Here is a 23,694-nt window from a genome sequence, read left to right as displayed (position 1 = left end):
ACACAGGGAGAGAACTGAAGGGGAAAATGAGTAGGGTCTATACCGGTGTATACTCTTTGCCTATGCATATGTGCCTTTGGCCATTCCCTGGCATGGGGTTGGGGGGTATGGCCAGGGATCCTAAGGCTAACCCAACTGTCCAGCAATGCCCACCATGCAGTGCTCCTTGGGACTCCAAGTAGCTCCCATGAGCAGGACTAATCCATGTTCTGGGACCACCAGGAGACAGCTAGCCCTGACTTAAACTCTCTGTTGGAGTTCCTCTCTGAGCCCCAACGGCCAGCTATCTCTCTTTAAAAGCCAAAAGTACTTTTTTGGGGATGGGAGCATTTTCTCATTCTACTTACATTACAAAAGTCTTCAAATTAAAACTTGGTTTTGAATTACTCACTCTTGAAGTCCTATCTCCTGTTGTTACCCTGTCAATCCTTGTCTGGGATCAAATAGGGATGAACGTACTTCCGATCCTCCGGGTACTATGATTCAGAGCAGAGATACTATAAAAATCACAGGTTTCCTGAGAGCCTGCGTGAGTGAGTCAGGCACCATGCTAAGCACTTCACCATCATTATCCTGTTTGATCCTCCCCTGTTCCAGAAGGGCTTTGCAAGGCTCACGGAGTCAGCTAAGTGATGTGCAGAGTTCACACAGCCAGAAAGGGGTCTATGAAACTTTCCCAAATCTACTTCCTGACCAAATTCGAGGTCACATAGTGATGTGTAATCACTTGTGTTTATGCGTATGTCATGGTTGTGGGGTCTGGGGTGCTCCAACATGATGCCTAAAAGGATCCATCTTGCCGCTGTGTTTGTGTGCCCTTCCACAAAGCTGGCCAGCAAGTCAAGTGAAGAAAGCAAGCCGCTCCCAGACTTCACGTCCACAGACCTGTGAGATGCTGCCAAGCAAAGATGCATGGGAGCTCCAGGAAGAGGCATGTGCATCGTGACACTGGAGTTACACGAGGGGACAAAGCTTTAAAAGAGACAGGATCCCGGTGGAGCCCCAGAACCCAGGTAACAACAAGCTTGTGTCTCCTGAGGCCATCACCAGGGTGATGAATGACTCAGTGGACAAAGAAGCCCCACCATGGATTCATGAACCTTAAGGAGCCAGCAAGTACCTGATGGACGCTCTCCCCAGCATCCAAGGCATACACGTCATAACTCAGGTTCACAGCTAAAAGGAGCTGTGTTTTGTTTCATTCCTAGATTTCAGCACATAAAAGAACTGGAACACCTTTAAATATTCTATTTCCAGTTAACATTTTTGTACTTCACATGTTTTAATAAGGCCCCCTTCTAGTCAATCACCTCCAAAATGTTGCTCTTTCTTACTGACATTAAAAATAGTCTCATGACTCAAATAAACCTTGTTGTATAAGTCTGTTCCTGGAGCACTGGGTAGGTGGTTCCCAGGGGACTACAGCAGTATGGAAGGCTCATGTTTTCCCTCCTGGCTCAGGAGACCTCAAGAATCTATAAGACTCTTGGTTTCTTTGGGGCCAAATCCTGGGGCATCAGGATGCTGAGAAAACCAAGAACTTCTCTCTTACAGCCTGGCAGTAGAGACTTTCATACCTTCTTCCTCCATCTCTACACAGAGATGGCTCAGCTACCTAACCTATCACTCTAATGAAGCTTCTAAGCAGTGTTGGAAAGGAAAGGTTCGAGGGCTGGTAGGTTCATGAGCCAGCCTCCAAGTTATATCAGGTCAGAAGTTGTGGCTTTCTCAGAGGGACATCTGCAAGTGAAAGCATGAGGACAACCATGGTCAGATTTCTCAGATGAGACCCAAGGAAGAGGAGCAAGGGAGATGAGAACCATTCCAACCTCTACTGCCTCAGAGAGCAGAGCTGTGTAGAGAGGGGCCTGAGCATAAGGTTGTGCCCTTGTGAATGTCAAGTGAATGGCAACGTAGGGTTCAGAACTAGGGGTGGATGGCCATTTCTTAGATGATAAGTCCCTGGGGTACAATGAAGGATAAGATAGAATGAGAATGACTATAAAAAGTTATTTCCTAGAGTTTAGTATCTAGCTAATCCTAAAAGGTGGGTAGGACTATTACCCAGATGGAGAAACTGAGACACATGCAGAAGTAATGCAAGACCAAAAAATGCACCTGGATCTAGCACCTGGATGGGAAACTAGAACCTTCCTTACTACCTAATACTCCAGCACTCTTTAGTGCCCAGGATGTCCTGAGTCCTGGTGACCTGTGTCTATGCAGTCTCTCCTAGGTGGTGTCTATGCCCTGTCTCCAAGTCTCAGACCCACCATCTGCTCTAGCTTCCTATTTCTGCTCTGCTGTGGCTGTGGGCATTTGGGCTGTGTCAGATAGTTTTGGATTCCTGAAGTCACAGAGATCAAAATGCCTCTGGACCCACCTTCTAAAATCCCTGTCAAAGCATGAGCAGAGGCCGCTAGAGGTGCTGAAGGGTGATATCCTATCCTCATGGCTTCCCATGTAGATGTTGGCATCATGTGGTCCTTGTCCCTTCTGTTACAATCTCTCTCTAAGTTCTACACTTGAACTCTCTGGGTTTGTTTTTTCCTACCAGCGTGAACTAATGGAATCCTAGTGTTTAACCTTCAAACAGAAGCACTTCCAGTACAACTAGGGAGAGTATATCAACAAGCAACTGAAAACAGTCCCCCATTCCCTGTAACTACACGACACTGTAGTAGACCTGCAGATCCTATCGCTCCTCACCAGGGAGCCCTGTGCAGCACACACTGAGAGCCTGTTTTTACAGCCGTATCTCTGAAAATTCTTCCTCCAATCACTTCCCTGCTCCTCAACAGGCTGCTGTAATAATAACATCCCTGAGTTCTGCCTTCATAAAATTACCAATATCGGTGAATTTCCTTACTGGGTCTGAAAGGGACCATCAACCTGTTTCTTTTCCTATAAAACAGAACAAAAACGGAAACCCATGGATCCCTGTTCACACAGCACTCAAGTGCTAAATCACATGTGTGGACTGTCACTAGGCGGGAAATGGGTTTAGCTCTTTGCCAGAATTCCAGATGCTATGGCTACACACGAATATGCACAACCATGCAAGTAGACACAAGGGCAACTTGTCTTTGGCCAGATACTCAGATCTATGTCCTCTTCTTAAAACCTCACTTCACATCAACCCTACAAGGTAGACACCAGGGTGTCACTCAAACTGGTGTGAAAACTCAGCACCCTTGTTTCTCTACCACCACCAATTCTGCTTGCAGGGAAGTCCAGGAGAAAAGGGCTGCCATCTGCTTGGGATCCACGAAGACACTTCCACTGCACCATGGGAGTAGGGAGAGTCACATGATAAGGCAGACAAGTGCTAGGTTGGGTGGCTCTTCTTATCGAGCCACCAATGCTCAGTGGGGCCCCCACTCTTATGACCTCATCTAACTTTAATGACCCCCAAGGGTCTGACCTCCCCATACCATCAACACAAGGGTTGAAGATTTGGTTTCCAATGTGTGAGTTTTAGAGAAACACCTTCAAACCACTTCAGAACTGGGGGGTGGTGTTGTGCTATATGCCCTTGTCACCAAGCCAGAGGCATACCCACCTGTTAATTCACTTTTACATTGGACCTCAGCCTGGTTCCAGATGCTAATATAACATCCTAGGCTTGTAGGTTATCATCCTCAACAGTACTTATGAGACACCATGATAGGTAAGAAAGAGTAGGGGAGTCATACTTGGTACAACACATTTTAGGCCACCAGATGGCCCCTGATTATAAGCCAGGAATGTCCAAACCCAGCTAGTAATGCCCAGAAGGGGGTTCCCACAGGAAAGGATGGTGGATGGTAGATGGTATGCTTGGGGGTGGGGCACAAACATAACCAAGATAGCTTTGGAAGCAACTAAAGAGAGAAAGGCTCGTTTTTTGGCTAGGGCTTCAGGGGGATTTCAGTTCACTATGGTGGGGAAAGCATGGCCACAGGGAAAGCATGGCCTGGGAGTATCGGCTAAAGCTGTTCTCATTGTAGCCATCCAGAAGCAGGTAACCTTCACCTAGTGACCTCTTCTACCACTCAGACTCCACCTCCTGAAGGCTCCCTAGCCTTCAAAGCAGTACCACAAACCGGTAGCCGATCATTCAAACCAAGAGTCTGTGTGGAACATTCCAGATATAAACCATGACAGACCCCAAAATATCAATTCACTTGACCCTCACTTTCTAGTTCAGGGAGCTGTTCAAGGCCACATGGCTAAAATCAGCAGTGCCTATCTAGACTCCAGGTTGATTTGACTCCAAGTCCAGGTCTTCTTCTGGGCAATTCCCTCAGAGTAACTCTACTCACCCTTAAGCTTACTACCTCCAAAACACAGATGATATCACCCCTTCACACTTTGGTATGATTCTGGTGGGGTACCAAGGCCCCTCTCCTAAGGTTCATTCTTAGCCTTATCTCAAAGCATGGGATGGAAGTCAGCATTCTTTCTTCCAGATTTGCAGGTTCATGTCGGAAAGTGGGGGAGAAATTGAAGAAATCCAACATCTTTCCAAGTATCTGAAAATGAGGGTGGCTTCCCTCTCCAGACATACTGGCACTTATCTGTTTACTATTCCTACATGCTGTGCAGGGAGCCACAGGGAGATTTAGCTTGTGAGGCATCACGGAGCAGGACACCTGTAGGCAGGATGGATGGAGAAGCTCCCTCACCACAGTCTGTATAAGGCAAGAGGTGGAGAGGGGATGCATTTGTCCAGCCTCCCCTTGACACAAGCCTACTGTTTCTCAATCATATACCAGTTCATCGTATTGAGATTATAATTCTGGTTACAAACCATGGTCCTTTGAGTAGCTTCTTGATCCTACACCCTACAAGGTGGTAATGCACTCATGGCCACAGTTTATTGGAGAAACCAGTGGCTAGTGTATCCAGTGGCTCTGCAGCAGCAAATGGAAGAAGCAAACTCAGCCTTCCCAACAAGCAACTGGTGGCCCTGGTGGCAGGAGCACAGGAGCTACTGTGGAAGCAGTTGACTGCACTGGGCACTGGGGCAGAGCAGGCTGCAGGAAGCTCAGCAAACCATGATTCCTGTGAGGGTCAGAGTTGGGCGGGAGTAAGGTGCTCTGATACAGTCAAGATCTTCAGAAACCTGCTGTTGCATCCTGCTCCTGTCAGACATATGGCTCCTCCATTTTTGTGATCAAGTCCAATTAGTCATAATCCATTTGAAGATGGTGGCCAGTTATGACCCATATACAAAATAAAGCAAGAGTTGTGATTCAAGCTACAGTATCACTGAAAAGGGATCAGGACTATAACATGCATTTATCATTTCCTTCCTCCGCCATCCACCTAAGATGGGAATCCATCCAGCATGTATGGTTTGCCTGGCAGGGTGACCAGATATCCCATCTTTGAAGGGTCGCTGCCCTTAGTTTCCCTGCTTTTATTGGTTTTGGCTACTTTTATTGCGTGTTGACTATCTTTAGTGGGCATCAGAGTGCTCAGAAACAGGTCACTGAACCCACTAATTCTGAACACTCTTCCTTGTGCCTATTGGACCATAACAATCTAGGTCTTTGTGTTGCCAGTCACCCTGGACTTGGTCTACAGTCATGAGATGCCACAGCAGCTGGGTGGCAGTCACAGTTCTTATCCAGTATGAAATCTACCATGATCAGAAATTTAGGTCTTTCCTTGTCTCCTACCTTGCACCCATTTGGGGTTGGATTGCGTCTCCTGCAAATTCACTTGTTGATGTCACAAACCCTAATACTTCAAGATGTGACCATTTTGGAAGCAGAGTCATTAGACTAGGTGATCATTCAGTATTACTGATTTTCCTTTGAAAGGAGATATGGACACAAACACATACAGGAAGACCATCACATGAAGATGAATGAAATCAGTGACCAAGACAACCAAAGTGTCCAGCAAGCTACAGCAAGTAGAAAGAAGCATAGGGTTATATTCCTCCACAAGTTCTTAGAAGGAGGCAGCCATGCTAACACCCTGATCTTAGATAACAAATGTCTATTCTTTAACCTACTCTGTTCTTGGTGTTTGTTACAGCTTTCATAGTACTAATATAGACCAGGACCTCAAACCTGTGAAAACCAAAGACTGTAGGGATTGCAGGACTTTGGATGAGATGATAAGAAGGGCTTCTTCTCCTATGATGTGGCTTTTAGGTTTAGGAGCTTTGAAGATGTTATATTTCTGATACCCATTATCCCTAGTACTTTTCTGTAGTCTGGAGTCAATTACTTTACACATGGACTGTCCTCCACTGATACCTAGCCTGAGTTTTCAAAAGGCTGTGCCGCTTCCTAACCCATGGGATTCTTCTGAGTGACATGATTCTAGATAAAGTCAGTTGAGTCCCATATCTCTGTTCCCATAAAAATAAACCTCGCTAATAGGAATGTGGGCATCTGACATTCCACAACTACTATGTTAATGAACAAGATGTTCTCAACACAGTGGAACAGTGTGATGTTCCTGAAGTGTCTGTATAAACAAGATCCCTGAGGACAATTTCCTGTTATATGCAAGAGGAGCAGAAAGCATTCAGCCTTCACCAAGTGAACAGCCAGAAGAGACTGTCAATCTATTCCAAGTAAACCAGAAAACCCATAGAAGCATCCGGTAGTCCACTCTATTAGTCATAGTCTCTTGAGGCAGATCCACTGAATCGAAAGTCTATGGAGACTATTACTCCTACCTTTCAGGTTTTTGAAAACATTCTTTCTAGAGCTTCTTTGAGTAGGTCCCACTCAGACTTCCTTATGTAATGGGTCTTACACAGCACAGGTCAACAAACATATGTGCATGTATGTATGTATGTATGTATGTATGTATGTATGTATGTATATCAAGGAATCAGCCCAGACCCCTTACCATTTTCTCTCCATGGAGACTCTCTAACATGAGGACCATAACAGAGTTTTCAGTTCCCTGGTCTCAGTGTCACTTCAGATTACTATTTATTAATCTTTGAGAAATCCACACATTCCTTTATCCCTGCTGTATAGTTACTAACCAGGATTTCCCTTGGGGAAAAAGCAGAGGACTACTTGCTAAAGATACAGCTGCATTGGCGAGTTCTCTCTGAAGGAACCAGCCTCCCATGGCCATTGCACCTTGACTTTGACTTACATCTGCAAGATAAACAGGGGCATTACAAGTTTCTATCGTCATGTCTGATTTTCAATCTCTCTCTCTCTCTCTCTCTCTCTCTCTCTCTCTCTCTCTCTCTCCTCACACACACACACACACACACACACACACACACACACACACACATTCTAAGAAGCTTTGACTTCTAGGAACACAGTAACCCATTAGTCAGTGTGGTGTGGTTTAGGACACTCTAATTTTCTGTCTTGCTGGTTGCCCATTATGGAGATTAATCCACTTAGGATCTGATGGTAAGGTAGAGCTACCTGCCTCTTCCATTTTCTTCATTGCTATCAGGAAACCTGGTTTTGTGGTATCACATACATCTATCAATACTATTATTACTTGAATATGGAATGCTCTCCATAGGATCACATATTGAAGACTTAGTTGTCATCCAATGGGCTTCCAGTGATTTGATTAGATAAGGAGGACTGTCTAAGTTACTTTTTATTGCTATGATAAGACGCCATGACTAAGGCAGCTTATAGAAGAAAATGTATATTGGGGGCTCACAGTTCCAGAGGTTTAGCATTCATGACCAGCATGGCAGGGAGCATGGCATGGCAGCAGCTCAGCAGGCATAGGGCTGGGAGCAGCAGTAGCTGAGAGCTTACATCTTGAGATGTGAGAGAGAGGGGGAGAGGAGAGGAAAGGAGAGAGAGAGAGAGAGAGAGAGAGAGAGAGAGAGAGAGAGAGAGAGAGAGAGGAAAGAGGAAGGAGGGAGAGGAGAGAGAAGGAGAAGAGAGAGGAAGATGGAGGGAGGGAAGGAGGGAGGGAGGGAGGAAGATGGAGGGAGGGAGGGAGGGAGGGAGGGAGGAAGATGGAGGGAGGGAGGGAGGAGGGAGGGAGGGACGGAGGGAGGGAGGGGAGAAGAGAGCACTAACTGGGAATGATGTGGGCTTTTGAAAGCTCATAGCTTTTCCCTTAGTGACACACCTCCTCCAACAAGGCCACAACCTCTTACTCTTTCCCACACAGTTCCATCAGTTGGGAACTAAGCACTCAAATATATAGGCCAATGGGGGCAGTTTTCATTCAAACCACCACAAAGAATTTAATAAATCTCTGAATGGATTGATGATTTGATGATATCAGTAGTAGGTACTGAAAAATGGAGTTAGAGCCTCCTTGGAGGACGTAGGTCCCTGGGGTGTGCCCTGGAAACATGCATTTTGTCATCTGTCACTTCCTGTCAGTTCTGCGCTTGCTGAATCCACCAGGTAACAGTCCATAATCATGAGCCACATGACCACAGACTGAAACATCAGTGTTGTTTCTGCCAGGAGATTGTCTCAGAGATAGAAAGTCTGAGGAATACAAACATTAGCATGGAAGCCTGTCACTAGCAACAGGCTAGTCTGTGTCCCTTGCCTATGATTTCTGTACAAGCTATAATCAAACAACAGAAGGCATCATCTGTTAACACAAACTTGTTCTCACAGTTTCCATGCTGGAAGTCTGAAGTCTATGTGTCAGGGCCCTGGGCAAGACTTTTGCTGGTGGCCGAGGTGCTAGGAGCTCCTTGGCTGTCATAGCTGCACTGTGTCCCTAATTCTGCCTCTATTTCTATGTGGTCATCTCCCTCTGTGTGCCTATTCTCTGTGACTCCAAATCTCCTCACTACAAGGGCTGGGCTTACAGCCCACCCCAACCCAGTATGACCTCATTTTAACTTGATTACACCCACAAAGACCCTATTTCCAAATATGATCAAAGAGCCTGGAGGAGACAATTCCACCTACAGTACAGGTACTCCTTGCCAACACATTCCTATTATCCTAAATTTAAAAATATATCCCTGGAGTCTTCCCTGAGAAGGTAATCAGATATCTATTCCCAGCATGTCCACAATAAATTCAGTTCAAGGTCCTATTTTCTGAGCCCTCTGACGTTTTCTTAAATAATAGCACTGAATAAATCAAGGAGGTTTGGGCATTCACCACATCCACTGTAGGCTACCATACAGGAGATCAGACTTCAAAGAGCATCTCAGAAAGCCTAAGACCAACTCTAGGTGTCTTTGTCATGACACTGGATCAGGAATACCTATTCTTGTGCTAATTAAATCTTCTCCATCCAGGTACAACTTCTACACCCTCCTAAGTGTTAGCTTCCTCCCCTGACTCATATCCTTCAAGCCTCCCACAGCCTTTTGCTTGCAAGCTACATCTTCATTCCTTCCTAGGCTACAGGGAGATCTGTCTTTTCTCACTAGGGAGAGGCAGTAAGGCCGATGGCACAGTTAGTATTGCAGAGGAATAAGCATCAATGCACATGACTGATGCTTCAAGTGAGACCAACAAGAAAGGTGATGTTATTACATTCTGACTAGAGAGAAAACAGGGAGGTTGGAAGGTTCACAGCACCATGTCTCATGTACCCAAACATTACTAGCCTAGTCTTAGGGTTTACTGTTCTACCAGAACCTGGACTTTACTTGGACTGAATGAGGCCTTGATTATCTTGCAAATTTTCCTCCTTTTCAACCAGATTCTGTCTTGATTTCTACATAGTTGGTCCTGCAACTGCATGAAAGGAAGCCTCTTAAACCTCATGGTACCTGGTACCTGTGATAGCGGAATAATGTCCCCCACCCAAAGATGTCCACACCCAAATTCCTGGAGATCCTGGGTGTCCTAGGTAATGCGATGAAGGAAGATTAAGGTTGCAAAGAGAGTAAACAAATCAGTGCTTCTTAAAACAGTGCACACACCCCATGATTACCCAGGGGTCCAATGTCATCACAAAACCCTTTAGAAGAGGAATGGGGGGGGCGTGTATCTGGGGAGAGTCAACCAAGCTACATGAGGGGATGTGGACTTGTTGCCACAGATGGTTTTAAATATAGAGGAGCAAGTCATAAGTTCAGGGGTGCAACAGCCTCTTAGAGCAGGAAAATGCAAGAATCTGGATCTCCTCTGGAGTCTCAAGGACAGAACCCACCTTTGTCAGCACCCTAATTTTAATCCTGTAAGAGCCATAGAAGAATCCTGACCTATAGAACTAAGGAAAGTCTGAGTTATCGTTGCCCATTAAATGGGATACCACTGGCTACAGCAATGGGAAGTGAACATGGAGTCCCTGACATGAGATCATGCAATCTATCTCTCTCACCTGTCATTTTCTACTTGAACTGTTTCCAGAGTAACTAAGGGAATACCCAATGCCATGGTTTGTTTTGTTTTCTGTTGTGATTATCATTATCTGTAACCAGTTAAGCACCTTAGCTATTCTGACACCTCGCTTCATACTCCACCTGCCCCTCATTTTGTACGTGGATGCAGGGGTTATGACATCACTATGCTGACCTCACTAATAATATCCAGGAAACTACTGCTCTCAGACACTTGTGCAAAGCAACTCCAGAATCCTTTTCCAAGACTGTTTTTAAAATCTGGTCCTGCTTGCAATCATGCCCAAGTCCCATAGACTATCTTGCAACACTGAACAATTTACAGGTCAACTTCATCAGCCTCACCTGGAAGGTGGTTAGAAAGGCAGACTCCCAGGCTCCACCCCAGATAATTTCACATCTGAACAAGAGTCCCAAGTAATTCGAGTAAACATTAAAAGATTAAATTTTGATTTTTTATTGAGAATGAGGAATGCATGTCTATGCAACAAAGAGGCAAAGCAGAGAAATATGGGGACAATTCAGAACCGTGTATCATTGTGCTGCCTGGAGCTCTGTGACACACTATAAGAAGACAGACTGCCAACTCTGTGACACACTGTAAAGAGACAGACAGCCAACTGCATAACAGATGTGCCTATGTGCCTGCTCTTCCATTCTTGGCACCCCTGGACAGGCGAGATGGAGGATGTTCCATCCCCTATTTCTCATGGGCCAAATTGAGAATTACTAATTCTGTGCACTCCTTCCTAAGCGTCATCCTTCAGTCCCTTTGGCAGCTCTTGAGAAGATGGATTCTAAAATCTATCATCCTTCATTCACTTGTATGGGAGTCAGCTGAGGTACAGACCATGTAGCTAACCAGTGTGGCTGTGGAGGATATAGGGGGTGGGGAAATAGCCCTCCCCCATCCAAACGCCTTATTGGCCCTACATGTTAAATTTTGTAGGTCCAAATAACCTGCAAATAGTCTAGCTCAGATCACTCCCACTGGAACTCATTGGACCATCCTACACAGGAAAACCTGTCAGACCCAGACTTCATCACTCCTTAACCTGATATAGTGCCTGGAACCTTTGCCAAGGTCTAGAAAAACAGGAGACCCCCCCCCAACCTCACCACCTTCTATTTGCCTGGCTGTTGGATTTTTCTGAATAAGAGATAATTCTCACCAGAGGAACTAGGATACATGGGGTCATAGTCCCTGTCCTAACTTGATTTTTGTTGTTGTGGGGAAGGGTTTATTTCATCCTACACTGCCAGCTCACAGTCTATCGTGGAGGGAAATAAAAGCAGGAACTCGAGCAGAGACTGCCATTTACTGGTTTGCTCCTCACGGCTCACTCAGCCTGCTTTTTATACAGTCCAGGACTACCTGCCCAGAGGTGCACCTACAGGCAGTAGGCTGGGTCCTGCCATATCAATCATTAATTAAGAAAACACTGCAAAACGTTGCTTATGGGCCAGTCTGACTCAGGCGGTTTCACCTTCCCACAAGACTCTAGCTCTTACTGAGGCGACATAAAAACTAACCAGCAAGGCCTCCAAATTGAAAGTGCACAGACAATACCCATTCTCTCTTTTACCAGAAAAGCCCCTCAGAAACACAAGGACATTAATGGGGGCATAGTCTTTCAAAATCTGTGACTCCTGAGGAAATACAATCAGAGAGCCCAGTTTCCACTGATGTTATGGGGCCAATGCTAAAGGACTATGAAGCCAGCCAGGGAACTGAGAACATGGGCAATGGAGGCTCCCAGTCCTGAGTCAGCACCTGCCAATAAGATGATCTTACTAAGTTCTTGGCAAAAGGCTAGGTAGGACCTTCCTAGTGGCCAGAGCTGGCAGTGGCTCCATTGCTGCCTTCCCTGCTTTTCCACCTACATCCTAAGGATGCACAGTCATCACTCAGTACCTGCAGGGGTTGGCTTCAGGACCACCCACGATACTAAAAGACACAAGTGCTCAGGTAGGCCTCCAGTGTAAAATGCGTATTATATGCACTTGCATATAATAAATGCTCTTACACATGTCAAATGACTTCCAGATCTGTTGTAATAGCTAATGCAATACAAATTCTACAGAAAGAGTAATACATTTCATTTCAGGATTCATGAGAAAAAGCTACGTACAATCAGATGCAATTTTCTTCTGAATATTTTGATCCAACGATGGCTGACTCCACAGATGAGGAATTTCAGACACAAAGGCATGGTTAGAATGGCTACCGGGTAGGGTGCCAAAATTCTCAGTGTGTATATGACGGTTGGCAGCTGTGCTATTAATGTACCACATACATACATACACACTGCCCTCAACCCTAACCTCTCTAGAGGTGGTTTTAGTTGAGGGATTTTCTAGAGACCACTGGGAAGGGTGCACTGAGTAAACGAGTCCTCCTCAGAGGTACCCAGGCTCATGCCTCCAGCCTCAACTACCCCAAGACCTCCAAGCACAGGGGGATCTATAGTAGATGCCAGGGATGCAGTAGCAACCAGAGAAGCCTTTTGAAGCAAAGGTGAGGACCCTATGATCATTAGGAAGGGAATGCGGATCACCAGTGGTTCAGCTCTACATCCAGGAGACAGTGTGTACTCCTGGAAATGAACAACGCAGAGTGGAAGATTGATTGCCAAGGTCAAAGGCCCAGAAAAACCTTGTTTTCCCTTTCCCAAAGGAAAGCCAATTGGGCACGTGGGCCACAGTGAGCTTCCCGCCCTAGGATTTGTAATTTGAGAATGGAATTGGAAAGAATTGGAAAACTCAGCACCTGATACACCACAGATACAAACTTGTGGCAGTACGCAGTCAGGGTGCATTTTGAAAAGCATATGGGAGATTTTTGTCACTGTGCAAAGCTCATAAGTGTACTTGACACAAACCTAGATGGTCTGGGCCAGTCACTCCAGATAGGCTCTTGTTATAACTGAGGGGCAATGGAGGGATGTGAAGAAGGCAAGATATAGAAGGCTGCTACGGATGTCGCAGCGCGTACTGTTTTACAATTAATTTTGTGTAAGGAGGAATGCACTGTGTAGAAACAGATACAGGTGCAGCACAGTAACGTACATAAACAGTGGCATGGTCGTTCATCATCAAGTATTATGTGCTGCGCATATTGTGGCTAATATATGCCCAGATGACAGGCAGCGCTCTGTGTGTTTATACTAACAGCACAAACACAAAAGGGATTCCTTTCTACAGCATCATCACAGCTATAAGACACAGATAGACCGTAGGAATTCTCAGCCCCGTGGTAACCAATGGAGTCAGCACTGTGTGGGATGGTCAATCATGCTGTTGACCAGAATACATCACATGATTCGTGACTGTACTCTGTACATGCAGAGCCTTGGGTTTCTCTGAAGTACACCATTGGCTCATGCTAGTGGTAGTTTGAGAAGGTGAAGATGTGGGGAGGGAGGATGTGAGACCCAGGTTGAGTGTCTGTTGGAGAGGAAGGCACCGGCTCCAATCTAGCATTTCCTTCCCCAAGGTTCTCATCAGAGATGGCTTGAGAAGGAAGAGCATGGATTAGGTGAAGAACAGAGAGATAGTGAAGAGGGGGAGGGGCAAGACTGGAGCGGGGAGTTTAAAGCAGACTCCTCTTTGCCTCCGGAGAGTGTAAGAAAAAATGAAGCCCATCAAACTCACAGACCAAACACTGTTCTGACTTATGTAGTGTTTATAAAATACAAATCCATCTCTCTAGCATTTGTAACTAGTCATCAGGTTTACAGCCCAAACTTTTCCGACAAGAAGCAAATTGACCGTGTTGCTTCTTCTTAAATTTCACTCTTAATGACTCCAGTACGAAGATTTTTGTGAAAGGAGTTATTTTATGACTACTTATGAAATAGGGGGAGTTCAGACCCATAACAGTGCAAGACCTAAAGAATCTGTACTTCCTACTTTTGGCAAATGATGCCAGCTGCTGATGGTCCAGTTCCAGAAGACACACGGATCTTTATCTTTAAAGTAAGTTGAGTATATTATAAAAAAATAGAGCAGCAATCAAAAAATATTCTAAATAAACAGAAGCACAAACACAGCCACCCCCACAAGGGGTGTCAGCCTCAGTGGTCCTGTGGATCTGTGAGGACAGCCTAGCCTGTGCCAAACCACGGACAGAATGACTCCTGTCTACTTGTCACCTAGTAGGCTGGATTACTTCAGTCTCTGCAACAGATTTTAGAGATGAGAAAGCAGAAACCCCGAAGCTAAACAGCACCCAGACTCTCAGAAAACACAGCTGCAGGAATAGACTTCAGATCCATGCAGCTCAGACATGATCAGGCTGCCTCCTACATACTTGGCTTCATTCCAACCAAGTACCCTCTGTGCCAGGGCAGAAAGATAAGGGGTTTTTCTTAAGGGTCATGCCGCCTTCATAAAATGTTCCTTGTTGTGTCCTGGGTGCACCACACTTGAGACTTTCACTTCTGTCTCCTGCCCTTACTTAGCCAAACCATTGGTCTGGCCTGGAATTTGTATTCAAGCATCTCCCCCTTTCCTGCTTTTAAAGTAAAGACCGCCAGAGGGCGGTATTGACCTATGTTTCTTCATCCTAAGCACAGTAGCTGTGAAAAAGCATGGACAGCACTAAGATCACCCTCAGCTTGAGGAACACCCCAGCTAGACTTCTACCAACCTCTCTCCCTGGGACACAGACATCATCCCTGTGTCAAGTCCCCAAACATCTCAAAACAGGCTCTAGTGAATGTTGCTGGCTAGGCGAAATAAGAGAACCAGGTAGGAGCTGGTTCTCCTCATGGGTAGGCATTACAAGAGAACAGCTATGCAACGCTGTGACGCTCATCCCCATCTTGCAGACGAGAAAGCTATAATGCGATAGCTTTAAATTGGTCTCTGTCCTGACTCCCCATCACAACCCACTTCTACACCAGAACCTCCTCACAACCTGGGAAGCTATTTGTGTTTCGTGTGTAGAAAGGACAAGCCCATGGGCCCCCATCAAAGGCAAGGTAAGGTCCATGAGCCCCTGCTACTATAACCACAGCTAGCGGAGCATCCGCATCTCCCACTCCCTGGAGTTCCTGCATACCAAATGAGAACTGGATTTTACTATGTCTGCCTGCCCACTGTGTAGTCCTCAAAGCAACACTCAGAGGCAGTTGGATTTTTCCCTTGCCCAGTGAAGAAACTGAGGCCCGGAACCATTTCGCCTACAATCTGAGGTATCACAGTATCTCAGGAGTCCAGGTAAGAGTGACTCTCAAGTCCAGGGACAACACCTGGCCGCTCTTCTCCCTGGGAGTGCTGCATGTGATCCCCTTCAGCCCAGTACATCAGGTCAGTTCTTACCTGTTAGTCACCTGCCCCGGGCCTTTGTCCCCTGGTCTGAGCAAGAAAACGGAGTCATCACTTCACAATGTGTCCCAGAGAACTAAGTGAACCACTGATTGTGAAAATCCATCTTAGAGGGGCCCATCTTCATGTTAGATGAATTGACATGAGACCTCTAAAGATGCAAGGTGACAGTCTACCTCTCAAAGTCAAGGCCAGCTGTGACTGCCCCTGGTCAGCTAGTTTGGTCATATATCTGTGAATTGGCCCTTTCTGCAGAGGGTGAGGTACCCCAGGCTTCTGGAGCAGTTGAATGCCGGGAACACACACCAGAAATTGTGCCAGATCCTTCCTCTTTCCCTCCAGGGCCATCGCTCCCAAATGGCCAAAGCAAATAGAGGAAGACACAATGCTGGGCCTTCTGCCCAGAGCCGTCTCTCTCGCCGTTACCCGGCCTCCTGAAGCGGCCCTTGTCCCTCTCACTATCTGCCCTGTTGACTGCTTCCAGGCTTGGAGCTTTGTGTGTCACATAATCTTTTCCTTCACTTGTCTTGAGGAGGATGCTGTTTGTGTCTTCACATTATAGATAAACAAAGTGAGGCCTTGTAAGATCAGGGAACTTGGCCAAGATCACACAACCACCAAATGGCAAAGCCAGGTCCAATCCCAAAGCCTGTGTTTGTAATGCTCTGTTGTCCCTTGTATGGCACATGGGGATCAGAACACATGAGCAATCTTACTCAAGGAGGTGTGTCTCTAGACATTATTGAATTAGCTGCTGCTGTAGCCTTCCCTGGGATGGCTTAGACCCTACTCCTCAATCTTTTATTTATGTGTTTGTCTGATTGTCTATTTATATGATTAACCAGAACATGTTTCCTCAGATTTGAGGGTTCATGAAAATCTGAAATGGATTCCTCTGGTTAAGGGTTCACCCTATGAGGATGTACAGGGACCCAAGTTCCCAGCTTCTGCCCTCTGGGAACCAGACAAGGCCTCCTACAACCTGCCAGGTTTTCTTGGACTGCCCGGGAAAAAGAAACCAGATCCATGTGTAACTCAGGAGACTCAGGTGTGCATGTCTCTAAAAGTGTCTGCTAGCCAGGAGACTTAAAGGGAGCCCCATCATCTTCGAATATCACAGTCTGGCTATGTGATCTGTGACACCAAACATGCAACCCCAGCACCCATTCCTTTCATTGTAATTCTTGTCCCTCCTCCCCTGGCCTTTGACTGCCAAAAGCCAACAATTAGCACACAAGGCACAAGCTCCCTAAGGACCCGATTGTGTTTACCAACTCCAGAGGGGCTACAGTATAATATCCATCATTGCCTCTCTGTGCCATGTGAAACAATTTACTTCACAACCATGCTGTGAGTTAAGTACTGGGGCTTTTCCCCATTTTCACCTGAGGAAATTGGGGATGAGAAGAGCTAAGTCATGTGTTAAGGACCACCCCACCCAGAGGGAAGCTAGGATTGGTTGGTGAGTCCACCAGAGCTCAGGACCTATGCTTGTTGTGACCCTAACACTGCTTCTTTACGGGTGTTTACTCATATGTGAACATGTGCATGTGTGTGTGCACATGTACATGGGTGCCACGGAGACCTAAAGAGGGCACTGGATTCCACAGAGCTGGAGTTACAGGTTGCCCAATGCGGGTACTGGGAACTGAACTTGGGTCCTCTGAAGATCAGCAAACACTCTGCCCTGCTGAGCCACACCTCTAGACCCCTTCTTTCTGACCTTTGAAATTTTACCCCCAAAGCAAAGCAATGCTTCTTGAACCACTTAGAAACTACACAAAACAGAGCACCTCCATCCATAAAATTAATCTTTATGTTTCTATATATTGTATTTGTGTGTATACATATGAAAATATGTATGCTTTTAAAGCCTATTTCTCCAAGTTTCACTTAAACACAGCCATCTTTTCATTCCATCAAAATTTAATTGTTCTCCCTCAATGGATTTTTCATACCTGCATAAGGTCACATCATTTGGAGGAGGCACTATTAAACTAACTAAGCCTTCATTGCTGGCCATTGTTAACTACAGTTTGTTATGGTGATGTAATAAGCAGTGCCATAGTGGAGGTCCCACACCACCTCTTTGTTCTGTCCAGTTCTGGTAAGTGAGCTGCAAGGCTAATTGTACAGCTTTATGTCCATGATCTGGGCTCTCATGGGGTGTATTTTGAAAATTCAGGGCTCCACTGTCAGCTAGCTAAGTGTTCCTAGTTGAGAGACTAAGCAAAAATATACCGTCTCTTGTTTTAGTGTTCTGAAAAACCATGCCAAGTTTACTTATTTTGAACCTCGGGGAGCTTTTGAAGTCTAAGGTTTAGACCCGGTAGGAAAACCCTTTCCCTAACTGTCCATGAGGGGGACAGGTGGCTCTTTGGACTACAGGGAAATCCCTCCGACACAAATGCCTCCTCTCTAGGCAGGCACCCAAACATTGCAAATGGAAGCAATCCTGTGGTACTCACATTTGTCATGTGACCTGGCACACCTGTCCAGGAGACCATAGCGAGGAAAAGTCCTAGGCAAGCAACCTCTTTTGGTGGTGCCCCCCACCTTTTCAGCCTCAAAGAAGCATGGCATCTGGAGGAGGGGAGAAGTCAGGAGAAGGAAGCAGAGTTGGAAGGCAGCGGGAGGTATTAGAGACAGCTTACATCGATTTTCTTCCACCTGTTCCTTCAGAGAGATGGTGCAGCTGTTTCCAGAACTTCATCAGGAAAGAACTGCCTGCCCCACGAGGAGACCTCCAGCCACTCCCCAGGCTCAGAGCCTGATGTTTGTGTAAAGAAGAGAGAGGCTGGGCAAGCTGGGATCTACAAAAGAACCCCAAGAGAAAACCAGCCCTGGCTGAGCAGCTAAGAGAAGTTGTAAGGCCTGTCTGTAAGCCATGTCTCTGAAGCTGCAAGAGAGGGCAAGAGCATGGACAGCTGGGGGCCCTGGCATTGCCCAGTTCCCTCTGTGCCAGAGGCTTCTGCACAGCAACTTCCACAGACATTAGATCAGCAGAGGATCTGGAGAGACGGCTGTGCCTTGGAGCTAGAAATAAACTTGAATCATGGGTGTTCTTTCTCATTTCTCCCTGCAATCTAATTCCAATCCTCTCCCTTTTGATGTGCTTTTTAAGAGGCCTGTGGCTCATCTTGGTGGGTCCCCAGGCCATGTCCACAGCAGCCTTCCCACTGGCTTCTATCTGCCTACAGTGTGTGTGTGTGTGTGTGTGTGTGTGTGTGTGTGTGTGTGTGTGTGTGTGTGTTAGGAGCAGGGGGGAGCCGTATGAGACCTTTCCAGAGGTCATGCTCCGCTCTCACTCTCCAAGGGCTGGGGGATCTCTTGGCAACTCCAGAAAATGCATCTTCCCTTCCAAAGACCATAGCACAGGAGCTGTCGATAGTAGGAACGGGGTAGCCATTGGTTAGAGAATGAGGGGCAGGGGTGAAAGGAGAAATGAGGGATGGGGAGCAAGAAGCAAGAGGGAGTGGAGACAGATAGAGAGCGAGCCAGACATAGAGAAGGGAAACAAAGAGAGAAATACAGAATAAGCTGCAGAGGAGACAGGTAGGAGGAGAAAGAGATGGAAAGTAAGGAGGGAAGAAAAATGAAAGGGAAAAGAAATGTAAGCTAGGGCGATGAGAAAGTAAGCAGAGAAGACTGATGACAACACTGGCCATTTGGGGTATCAGCTGTAATAGCTCTCCTTTAGGGTATCATTAGTGGAGACCAAGACCACAACCAGCAGGGAAGAGAGGGAGGCGGGTCCTGGCCTGGATCTGCTGGCAGGTGACCGCCCCTGGGTGGGGCCACCCAGCAAAGCCCTCGGGGTATAAGTCACAGGAGGCCAGGGCCAGCTGAACACCTGTCAGGGACAGCTCCAGAGAGCACAGGTGCAGCCGGTGGCTACCCGAACCCAGCCCCAGCATGAGCTCCTTCGACCTCCCGGCACCCTCGCCACCGCGATGCAGTCCCCAGTTCCCCAGCATCGGCCAGGAGCCCCCCGAGATGAATCTTTACTATGAGAATTTCTTCCACACTCAGGGCATGCCCAGCCCTCAGCGCCCCACCTCCTTCGAGGGTGGTGGGGAGTATGGGGCCACCCCTAACCCCTACCTCTGGCTCAATGGGCCAGCCATGACCCCACCACCCTACTTGCCTGGCACTAACGCCAGCCCCTTCTTGCCCCAGGCCTATGGCATGCAGAGGCAGCTACTGCCCAGCGACCTGGGCTGGCTGCCCATCCCCTCTCAGGAGGAGCTCATGAAGCTGGTGCGCCCACCATACTCCTACTCAGCCCTCATTGCCATGGCCATCCACGGTGCACCTGACCAGCGCCTCACGCTGAGCCAGATCTACCAGTACGTGGCTGACAACTTCCCCTTTTACAACAAGAGCAAGGCAGGCTGGCAGAACTCCATCCGCCACAACTTGTCCCTCAACGACTGTTTCAAGAAGGTGCCCCGAGATGAAGATGACCCAGGTAAGACGGCGGTGCATAACGAGCAGGAGACCACCCCTTGGGAGGCAGCAGGTATCCCTGAGGACTTATTTCCTTTCTGCTCCAAACTGTATTCTAGAAAGTTCTAACTACAGCTGCCACTCTAGCCACAAAACTGGGAGCTGCTAGGAGACAGGGCTAGAAGGAACTCTGCAGTGGAAGAGGAGAATGTGGGCTCTGGAAACAGACTCAGGCTTCCGGGTCCCAGGGAGGTTGCTTTTGCTGAGCCTGTTTCCTTATCTGAAAAACAAAAATGGGAAAAATATCTATCCAAACATGTTTCTGCACAGTCTTTGTGTGAACAAAAGCTCAATACATTTCAGTCATTATGATTCACATGTGCTTCAGTGCCCAGCAAAGAAGTCCTTGGTAGAACTAGACCATGCCAAGCCCGAGTGTGCCGTAGCCACCCCTGTAGCAGAGAGGGCCTAGCCTTGGTTGTCACCATTGATGGCCCCATGGTATGGCTCTGCGTGTCCTCCCCTCCATACAAAACCTCCTTTAATCCTGGCAGCACCCTGCAGGATGTCTCTTACTGAACCCATTGCTCAGATGAGGAAAATAACATTTGAGGTGAAGCTGCCTTCTTAAAGTTACATAAATTGGAGTGGTAGTGATGACCCTTGACTTAAACACAGCTCTGTTGCAGAGACTGGAATGTCCCTTTCAAATGATGAGTCACAGACACTTGCAGAGAGCAATGCGAAATAATCCTGAATCCAGTTTCCAGAAATGAAGTCTAGTTTGGCTCTCATACAGGAAGCCAGGGTATGGCTTGGAACCCTACCTCTGTCCCCTTTGAAGTCAGCCTTTGTCAGATTGATTTGTCGCTCAGAGGAGAGACTGTCCCATGCTAGGTCTTCTCCCATGTTCTAGCTCAGTGTACCAGGGAACTGTTGGGGCATCCCTTTTGGTGGCACCTCAGTTGCACGGCTCTTGGACACATGCAGTGTCTGTCCTTTCCCATAGTGAGTCTCAGGAAACGGGCATTTTTCAACCCAGAAAACTGAGATTTATCCAGAGTCCTTTGTCAGTGAGGGGCAAAGCTAGGGCTCAAGTTCATTTTCAAGATGCACATCCAGGGGTCCAGACTATTCCCTGGCTTTTCCTGAACCTTAATAGTAAGTAGAAGCCCCAACCAGTATCCCTCCACACCCTGGATCCCTGTACCCTGACTCTTTACCCTTACAGGGATCAATCTTGTAAAGTCCTTTAGGCCTTATGCTGTGTTCCAAACACTCCCTGGAGCCTTTTGTGGGGGGGGGGCACTATTTAGAGAGAGATGGACTGTAGCGCAGGTATGTTTAGAGAAATACAGGTGTGTGGGGTGCTTAGAGAGAGGTGTGTAAGGTGGGCAGATGTCTGCAATTTCTCCATTTCTGCCCCAGGCTTTGCTCTTTTCTTTGCATTGTCGCCCTTGATTTGCGTTCACAACTTTGCAGACGAACGGAATGAGGCCTTGTGTCCATCTCTCTGTTTTCTGAACGTCTCCCACTTTTGTCTCAGGCAAAGGGAATTACTGGACTCTGGACCCCAACTGTGAGAAGATGTTTGACAATGGAAACTTCCGCAGGAAGAGGAAGAGAAAATCAGATGCTTCCTCGAGCACAAGCTCCTTGGCTTCAGAGAAAACGGAGAATAGTCTCCTGGCAGGTAGCCCCAAGTCCACAGAGCCTCAGGACTTAGACACGGCCTCACCGGACACCACCAGTTCCCCAGAGAAGTGCTCCTCCCCTGCCCCCTCAGGCACCCCATGCCTCAACAACTTCCTCTCCACCATGACAGCCTATGTGAGTGGAACAAATCCTATGAGCCGCTCGGTGACCACACCAGGACTGAGCCCGGAGCCTACTGACAAGATGGGGCAGAACTCACTGAGTTTCAACTCCTACACGCCCCTCACCAACCTCAGTAGCCATGGGAGTGGGGGTGAATGGGTCAACCCGGTACCTACCAATGCTCTAGGCTATGGAGGCTCTGTCCTCAACCAGTTCAGCCCACATTTCTACAATAGCATTAACACCAACAGTGTTCTCTTCCCCAGGGAAGGCACCGAAGTCTAGGGACAGGACAGCTTCTGGCCCACAGAGCCAGTGGTCAAAGGGAAAGCAATGGAGGTCAGACCCTCTGCTACCCCCAAGATCTGAGGCATTTGAACTTCACAGACAGTACAGGAAGCTAGGAAGAATCTGTGTCCTACCAGGAACACTGTCCAATACTTCTGATTGCCACATCCAAATCGACACAGATTTGGTAACTATGGTAGTCGTACTCAGTGTCAGCTTGCGACCATTTGAGCATTTACTATGTGCTGGGTCCTGTCATAGTGGGCTTTTTAATGACGTGGTCACAGTATGTACAGTCATCCTTTGAAGTTCACATGACCCTCTCCATTTGATAGATCATGAAATTAAGGCTTGAGAAGATTGGGGGCCTTCCTAGGGTCGTGAAAATCACAGAGAAAGATGTCAAAGCAGGGTCTGGGTAACCCTCAAAGACCGGATCAAAGGAGGCAGCGGTGGAGGAACTGGAACAGGGTCAGCATAAGAAGCTGGCTGTGGCAAGTGCGTGTTTCCCTCCCCACTGCCTTCTGGCTTCCCATCAGAATTCACAGCAGCTTGAGCATGACTCATCCCCACCTGAACCTTTCCTTCGTGCATCAGCGTACAGGGGCACGCCTTTAGCTGCCACTCACAGGGGAAGCTAACAGCAAGATACCCAGCAAAGTACCTCTAGCAGGTGCAATACAGGGCCTCACTTTCCTAGCCTCTCCCCCTCCAGAACTTCAACAGAGCCAGAGGTCAGCGAAAAGAGTGGTGTGCACCCCTAAACCCGCTTCCCAGTACCTCCCACCCACAGAATCTCGTAAACCCCCGCTTCCTGTGTATGTGTCATGGACCAGTGAACAAGACATGGCTTGGGCTTCCAAGAGAATCGAGGCCAAATACGTAGAATAAGCTGTCCCTTTTTACAGCCCTGGAGAGGTGGACACTTGTCTGAGAAACAATGGCCTCGAGGGAGGGGTCCTCTGCCCTTAGAGGGCACAGAGACTGTAAGCAAAGCCTCTGGGACTGCTCTCCCTTGGTGTTGTAAATTACTTTGTATGACTGTGGTTTCTTAGCACAGCACACACTGAGAAGTGTTGTTTGCTTTTCTTATTTCTTTTTCATTAAAAACAAGAAAGAAAGAAAGAAAGCTCTTCAGGAGTGTGTGGCCCTTCCTTGTGTTCTCCTTTTCCTCTGTTGTCATTGAAGCCTGAGGCTGAAGGTGCTTGAGGCAGGAGGCAGAGAAGAGTGGGTACCAAGACTTTCCCACGGCTTCATTGCTGTGGAGCTGGTCAAAGGCCCCTGCAAGGCTATGGAGGATGGGGTAGGTGCATAGCTGGAAGGAACCTACCCGTGTCACATACAGTATGGGCGGGGACATATCCCAGCTTCACAGCTCACGCAAACCTCATGATTGTGCTATGAACACGCACAATCATGGGAAAGGGTACAGCTGGTCCAGGCAGATGAAAAAGCGGGGTCAAAGTGGTGGAGTGATATGCCTGAAGTGCACATGGGCCCCCTGCCTCGGTCACTCTGACCTTTGTACTCATCAC

At 47.3% G+C, this 23,694-nt stretch overlaps 2 protein-coding genes and 1 long non-coding RNA gene across 4 annotated transcripts in view; 2 read left to right on the top strand and 1 right to left on the bottom strand.

Annotated features, from left to right (window-relative positions):
- The window catches only part of Dock2 (dedicator of cytokinesis 2), a 409,830-nt gene extending 408,463 nt beyond the window's left edge, over positions 1-1,367 (top strand). The window contains exon 52 of the mRNA XM_040748446.1: positions 829-1,367. Coding sequence (XP_040604380.1) covers positions 829-891 — 63 coding nt within the window. The 3' untranslated portion in view covers positions 892-1,367. The remainder of the gene's footprint in view (positions 1-828) is intronic.
- The window catches only part of LOC121141284, a 32,956-nt gene extending 14,447 nt beyond the window's left edge, over positions 1-18,509 (bottom strand). The window contains exon 1 of one of the 2 annotated variants that reach the window (XR_005878155.1): positions 18,259-18,509. This is a non-coding gene — a long non-coding RNA (uncharacterized LOC121141284). The other variant, XR_005878154.1, reaches the window with a different exon arrangement.
- Positions 18,510-19,469: 960 nt separating this feature from the next.
- On the top strand, positions 19,470-23,208 carry Foxi1 (forkhead box I1). Its single transcript, XM_005071945.3, has 2 exons — positions 19,470-20,075; positions 21,600-23,208. Exons 1-2 carry the CDS (start codon positions 19,520-19,522, stop codon positions 22,154-22,156), a joined length of 1,113 nt encoding a protein of 370 aa, XP_005072002.1. The 5' UTR covers positions 19,470-19,519; the 3' UTR covers positions 22,157-23,208.
- The last annotated feature ends 486 nt before the right edge of the window (positions 23,209-23,694 follow it).

The sequence above is a fragment of the Mesocricetus auratus genome, unplaced genomic scaffold (genome assembly GCF_017639785.1).
Source record: "Mesocricetus auratus isolate SY011 unplaced genomic scaffold, BCM_Maur_2.0 Super-Scaffold_100007, whole genome shotgun sequence".
Classification (NCBI taxonomy): domain Eukaryota; kingdom Metazoa; phylum Chordata; class Mammalia; order Rodentia; family Cricetidae; genus Mesocricetus; species Mesocricetus auratus.
This window is presented reverse-complemented; position numbering and strand designations above follow the sequence as displayed.